The following is a 7,341-nucleotide window of genomic DNA, read 5'->3' on the forward strand; positions in this document are numbered from 1 at the left end:
GGGGGGGGGGGGAATTTGTCCAAGCCGAACTACTCGCTGGGCAGATGGGGAAAGCATTGAGAAATCAGCAAATGGTGGCGCTGGTTTTGCCATCGTGGAGCCCTCCTAGTGGTCATGCAACGATTTCTTGCAGTTGATTTCTTGCAAAATTGCATCTCTGTGCTTTGTGTGAGCTCTTGATAACCAAAGATGAAAGGGGTTTTCGATTCCAGTTCTTGTGTCATGCCGGATCTGTCTGCCCTCTCTTTCTTTTTTATTTGATTTTTGCACTTGGTTTGCCTGGTTACCTGGGGTGGTAGCCGTATTGGTCTAGAGGAAAAAGTAGTTGGGACTCATGGTAGAGGTGATATCTTTTATTAGACCAGCAAGATTTTGGCCCCCAAAAAAATTTTTTTTAATTCTTGAATGGCAAGCTTTTGGGCACAAACACCCTTCATCGGGCATTGGAGAAAAGGTTGTAAAAGTTCTCTTGGGAAGAAATGAAAGTTTGTGTTTCATAGGATTTCACAAAGGAGTCAACAGATGGGGAAATCCTCTGGGCAGTCAGTTCATAGCTGGTCTGGAGTCTTGCCTCTTGCGTAGTTCAGTAATAATGCAAATTACCTTTAAATCCTCTGAAATATGAACCTTCATTTCTACCCCGGAGAACTTTTACAATCTCTTCTCCAGTGCCTGATGAAGGGGGGTTGTGCCTGAAAGCTTGCCGTCAAAGAAATTTTTTTGCAAAAATTTTGTTAGTCTTATAAAAGAGATCCTCTCTACTATGAGTCCTGATTGGTTACATGGGGGTTAGGTTTTTGCGGGGGGGGTTTGATCTTGAACTGCCCTCTGCTGACAAAAGTGGAAACTAACACTGCTTGGTTGTCTTATGCGCTTGTCTCATCTAGGCTGAATTTGAGAGAGCTGCCGAAGAGGTGAAGCAGCTGAAATCGCAACCAACAGATCAAGAAATGCTGGACATTTACAGTCACTACAAACAGGCCACAGTTGGAGACATAAATACACGTATGTATGGGAGATGAGCTCTCTGTGACCAGGTGAAACTTGCCTGATCAGAAAAGAATGAAATGCAGCTAACTGTTAACTTCTGTTTTGAAGCCTACCTGGCGTATCAAAGTAGATCAGGGAGCAGTTAATAAGTTTATTTACTTCAGGTTTGCTGTACATGATGCCTCTAGCTACAATGGCACTGCAGGTAATGTAGAGATCTCAATGTTAGGTGCTCTGTGCATGGCACACTTCACGCTCATTTTGTGCTGAGAGCTGCAGTTGGAACGTAATGGTCATACCCTGTTTCACTCAGTTATGTCTTATCTATATTGGGCTATAACATACTCCTCACCCCTGTCCTCCACTCCTACCCCTGTTCCTTAATGCTGGAGCAGTACACTGCTTTGATCTTCACAGACACTGTTCATTGTTGTGAACTTATAACCAAGTTGGTCACTGCTGTCCTGCTGACAGCCTGTGGGCTGCATGCTGCCTGTGAAGGGTTCATTTGAGACCTTGGGCTTCTACATTACTGCTGCTGCTACTTCTCCATGGCTCCAGCAGCAGCCAGGAGCTTTGGGCTGCTTTCTCTCCTCCAGCTTCTATTTCTTGCCTCTGCTGCAGGTGTTAGGGTTATGTGGTGCAGCCTAGGCTGTTTGCACAGCATGGTGCAGCAAACAGCTGCAGGGAGCTAAGGGGGAGGCCAGGGCAGACTCACATGGTGGAGGGGGAAGGGGGCATGGTACACACCCACACAGCATGGGAGTCCCTGCTGATATGGTCTTTGGGCTTCTTACTGCTTAGTTCAAGGCTGTTCAATTTGAGTGACATATAGTTTAAACGTGACTAGCTAACAATCCTGTAAAGGTCTCATTAAATAAATGACTGCTTATCCTTGCTTTCAGAACCTAAAGTACTGCTTCAGGCAACTTGCTGCAGGCTAGTAAACTGATGCATGGTAGCCATGTTGCTGTCCTGTCATCTTTAAAGATTAAAAAGAATGAAACAAAACTTAAATCCTGTCTTGGCATTGGTTGGAACTGAATAACAATACATGTGGTGTGACCTTCTTCTTTGGCTTAGTCTGGACAGTGCAGGATCATGTCACTATATCTGTAGCTGTATCAAGTGATATGAACTCTAGATTATGCCTGTAAACATATAGGTGTGATGTGAAGAAATCTACCCAGGTAGCTGTACTAAATTTGAATGACCTAATAAATTAGGAGTATCTTACATTCTGTACAAGGCTATGACCTGGGACAGCACTTTCTCTCTACTTTTGAGTACCTGTTGGCTAAAGAGTTGCTAGAGAAGGAATTCTGCTCATGTAAGTGCTGCCTCGATAACAATGAGGCTAATACTAGTATAATTGCCAGAACAACCAGCCCTACTGCAGTGCAATGTTTGCTGCAATAACATAGTTAAACTAATGCAAGATGGAGAAAAGGCTTACCAAGCTCTGCTAGTAAGGAGAGCTGAACAAAGCTGAAACAGCAAAAAGCAAGGAGGTTTTGTATAAAAGGGAACCATGTGCTGCCCAGATCTGGCAACTAGATTGGTTTCTGCCCCAAATCTCTTACTGCAGCAGTGACTCTCAGCAGATGAAAGACTGCAAGTCTTTGTACTGCTCTAGCATTATAAATAGTGCATATTCAAGTGTATTAGGTGAATGAATGATCCAAACAACAGTACTTTGCAGTGGACTAGCATTTAAGCAAATGTAGCTCTGTAAAGCAAAAAAAAAACAAACTCCTTGAAGCACTGGCCCTTTGCTAGTTAGCTGTTGGATCAGTTGGATGTGTTAGCTGCATATGTACTGCTGGATAATTGTAGTCAGACTTGTATAGATAAATCTGCACTGCAGTCATACTGACAGAAGGGCAACGGTGGAGACAAAGCAATAACTTGCCTGGCTATAGGGTCTGAGACTCTTGCCCTGACTTGGATTTAAGTATTGCTCTTTGATCGGGGTTACTGTTCTAGAAGTGGGAAAGCACCAGTCTGAGCAAAGCAGTGTTTCCTAGCTTGTTTCTTGAGCTGGCTCATGTGTCCCCTGTCTCCCTGAATGGAGGCAGAGCTGCCAACTAGTACTAAAGGTTGCTTTACTGCTGTAAAGCCCAGTGCAAGGTGAGAGCTATGCGTATAAAGTTGGGCCTCTGGTCTCTCAATACTTTGGAGCTCCCCTCAACTGAATTGGGAACTTTTTGAGCTCTACTCACTTGGATTTATATGAAAGTTATTTTTTGGGCTTGCCATATAGTTAAAAACCTGCTGACTTAGTGTGAAAAGATTGCACCCCTTAGCTGGTGTTTAACTACAGCTACCTTTCTGTAGCCCTGTGCCTGCTGCTCTTAAAACTGATCTCTTTCCTACAAATGATACCACAAGGTAAAACTGTGAATGCTGTTAGTGCACAAAGTGAACTGAAAGCTCTTTAAATTCCACTTCTAGCCTCTTGTATGGATACAAACTTCTATAAAGAATTATCTGTACATAAAATTGCAAGGCTCTTGAGGGAGGAGGGGTGGCAAATGCTTATTAATTCTGGCTGCTGAGGACTGGAATCTTTTCAAGGTGAGGGAAGAGTTATTATTGACTAGCCAGGGAGGACACAAACAGCTTTCCTTTCCATAGCTAATGTTATGTCTCTTCTTCAGAGCGCCCTGGCATGCTTGACTTCAAAGGCAAAGCCAAATGGGATGCCTGGAATGCATTGAAAGGTAAGTGTCCAGGAAGGCTAATGTAGAAATAGGTAGGATTGGTCACACAGTCTTGAAACAAATCTTGATTTCACTGCCTGTCTCAAATGGCTGACAAGCAGAAGTCACTTCTGGTAAAGTCTGGCTGGCTTGTAGTATTTGATGGGGATTCATGGACAGCTAGTCCTCTAGGGAAGAAGGTCCTTCCCTGGGAGACACTGTATCTCCATGCTGGCAGTAAGCCCTTTGCAAGCCTTTAGCAAACTACAGACAATGCTGCAGGTTCATAAAATGTAAAATAACTGCTGTCTATCCTTCGGGAGGATGACCGGGGGGAGAACAATGAGTTAACAATGTTGTAATGTCAGAGTGCTCGAGTACTTCATGTCTGTCATTTCCTGATCTCTTGAGCTAGAAATACTTCCCTACTTGCACTTTTTTTCAGATAATTTTGTGTCTTGCTAAGTGACTGGCTTGACATAAGTCTGAGATGATGAGACTAGACTTCAGGTCCCTAGACTAAATTCTAGACTAGTATCAGTTCTTTCTCTTGAACAACAACACACTGGTTGTGTTCGCTATCTAAAAACTAAAGTTGTCCAGCCTGATTGGGATATTCTGAGGCACTCTGCTTGCAAGCCCTCGCTCTAGTTACTGCTTTGTGGACACTAGAAAATACAAACTTCCCTGAATACCACCCTCATCTCTCCTCACTTCAAATGTGGTGTAGGTACCTGCACTATCAGCCTTTGTCCTGTTTCAGGCCATTTCATAGCCCTTTTGCCAACAAAGTAGAAGTGGCTTGCTTTGACATCAAGGTTTAATGTTCGGTCATGTCAAATGATGCAAAATCACTCCAAGCAAAATACAGTAGCCTGGAGTGTCTCAAATTCTTCGCAGTTGAGTTGCTTGCCACCTAGTGCTGTAACAGATGAGTATTGAGCATTAAGATGTCATCTTAGCCACAGCCATGCATTTAACTGGTGCATTTAACTGAATACAGCTGTCCGCTCTGTCAAAAAACATTAAAGGAACATTTGGAAAAGGAGGCCATGCCCCATCTGTAGGAGGCAGCAGTGTGACACTACATTGCAACCACTCTGACAAAAGACATACGCTCTTACTTGTGCAAGGAGTTAAACTCTTATTGCCAGGCCCTCCTCTAGAAGAGAAGAGGAGATATCTGTAGACCGGGTTATAAGTTGAACCTCTTCCCAGGTGAGGAAGCCCTGTCTCCTGGAAGCTATCTAGGGGGGTGAATTTAACACTGCTTTGGGTCGGAGGGCTACAGTTGGAGCTACTTGTGGCCCTTGCCCAGCCTCCTTTCTAACCCAGGGGTTGCTTTTCGAGGTAGGTGGGAAGGTTAGTAATGAATCCCCTAGGGGAGGCAGGATAGAGTGGCTGGCATTAAGTTCCCATAGCAGAAAGAAACTACTCTACAGTTCTGCAGGGTCATCCATGAACAGCTCTAACTAATCTGGCTGTGTCACAAAGGTGCTGTACTTATTTTGTACCAAGTGCTGCCTCCCAACTCCCAGCAGCTATGGTTGTGAGAGGGTTTGCACTATAAATCTTAGCCTGAAGGGTGAACTGTACCCCAGAAGCCTGGCATCCAGCTTGCAGCAGTGTCTCCAGACTTGCAGAACAAGCTGCCTTACTTAAGGGTAGGGTGACCATATGTCCCCATTTGGCTGGGACACTCCTGGATTCTGTAGACTCATCCCATCCAGTTGGTTAAAAGTCCTGGGTTGGAGTCTGGCAGGGAGGCAGAGCGGCATGGTGCACCAAGCAGGCATCCAGGCAGGCACTGCTGCTGCTGGTGCTGTGCAGGAGCAAGGTGGGTGGACTGGAGCAGGTGCTGCCCCTCCCTACATGTGGCATGTCCCTGCTCCTGCACAGCAGCAGCGGTGCCTGCCCAGGCCCTGTCTTTGCCACTGGGACTTCTGACCAACTGGCTGGGACTGACCTATGGAATCTGGGAGTATCCTAGCCAAACCGGGACTATGGTCACCCTACTTAAGGGGCACACCCCAATTAGGAGAGGTTTTTTTTTTGGTTTGTTTTTTTTGCAAGGGGGAAGGGTGTATTATAAAGTAAATGGGTATATACTGGGATGAAGCAGTTTCAACCTAGGAGAGACATAGGTTGGAGATACCTATAAGGCAAGCAGCTGTTGGAATTCAGTTCCCACCCAGCTGTCCTTCAAATGTACATATACTGCACTCCAATGAGTGAAGTGGAAGCCCATGTATGGCAAATATCTCCACTATTTTTATTATATTATGGCATAATCAGTTGGGTATTCCTGACTATGTGCTAATACTAGTCTCTACTCTTGCAGTCAGTAGGAGGCTGATATGGCTGGTTGTCTCACTTAACTGCTAGTAGAAAAAACCACTGGAGAACTAAACAGTGAAATTGAGCATGGTCTTTATTTAAAACAGCCTGAACCCAGTCGTACCAGAAGTTGCTTTGTACGTGGTTTCCTGGCACTCTGGGCCACCTAAAGGTGGCAGCATCCTGTCATTCTGTCGGTCTCTCTCTTCCTGCCCCTGCTATCCAACCTAGAGCTTGCAGTAAAGCTTAAACAGAGAAGACCTAGCTAATTAAGTCAGACAACTGTTAAATTCTTATGAGTGAAGATTTTGTCTGATCCAGCCACCAGATGAATATTGTTTCTTTCAGGAATGTCTAAAGAAGATGCAATGAAAGCCTATATAGCGAAAGTAGAAGAACTAAAGGGCAAGTATGGCATCTAAGAACTGAAATCACCTGCCACTCGCACGTGTGAAATCTGCCTTACTTCTAATACTGTGGATGATCCAAAATGTGGAAACCTAAACTGCAGAGCATTAAGTTTCTGTAGTGGAAGAGTTCACACTACTCCTGGAGTCCAGATTAAACTAATTGCTTCAGTTACTCCTATGAATTGAGTAGCTTTTACTCTAAATCATTAAAATACATTTGATATATTATCTGTGGTGGTGGTCACTCATTTTTGTTACTGTCTCATCTCCATCTCCTAACTGACTGGAAGCCTGTTTCACCCAAAGAGTTGCTATGTTGTAGCAGTCAAGTGTCTATGGACATCCCAGCTTCCGGTGGCAACACTAAAACTGACAGCTAGCTCTAAAATGCCAGCAGCTGTCCTGACCACTAGAGGGCTCCAGTGACCTGTAGTTAATGCAGTAATAACACAAACATTCCCTGCCTTCTATCCCTAAATCGCCAGTCTTCAAATTCTCTAAGCATGACCTTGATTAAACTGAGGTAACTACTCTATATTCAGTTACTTCTGGTAAAGTCCCATCCTCTTGCAACTGCAGCACTATGCTTTGCCTGGTCCAAACTATCTGTCTGTGCCTTCTCTCATAGTTTCATAGTTGGTCAGGTTGGAAGGGACCTAAGCAGATCATCAAGTCCGACCCTCTGCCATGGGCAGGAAAGAGTACTGGGGTCAAACGACCCTGGCCAGGTGATTTATTTAGCCTCCTTTTGAAGACCCCCAGGGTAGGAGTGAACACCACTTCCCTTGGAAGTTGGTTCCAGATCCTAGCCGCCCTGACTGTGAAGTAGCGCCTCCTGATGTCTAGCCTGAATCTGCTCAGTCAACTTATGGCTGTTATTCCTTGTTACTCCTGGTAGTGCT

At 44.7% G+C, this 7,341-nt stretch overlaps 1 protein-coding gene across 1 annotated transcript in view; it reads left to right on the plus strand.

The window, feature by feature from the left end:
* Positions 1-6,667, plus strand: part of DBI (diazepam binding inhibitor, acyl-CoA binding protein) — a 7,117-nt gene extending 450 nt beyond the window's left edge. The window contains exons 2-4 of the mRNA XM_019522534.1: positions 888-1,005; positions 3,651-3,713; positions 6,378-6,667. Of these exons, the coding sequence (XP_019378079.1) occupies positions 888-1,005; positions 3,651-3,713; positions 6,378-6,451 (255 nt within the window). The 3' untranslated portion in view covers positions 6,452-6,667. The remainder of the gene's footprint in view (positions 1-887; positions 1,006-3,650; positions 3,714-6,377) is intronic.
* Positions 6,668-7,341: the final 674 nt, after the last annotated feature.

This window comes from Gavialis gangeticus, unplaced genomic scaffold (assembly GCF_001723915.1).
Source record: "Gavialis gangeticus isolate Ggan-Ray unplaced genomic scaffold, GavGan_comp1, whole genome shotgun sequence".
Classification (NCBI taxonomy): domain Eukaryota; kingdom Metazoa; phylum Chordata; order Crocodylia; family Gavialidae; genus Gavialis; species Gavialis gangeticus.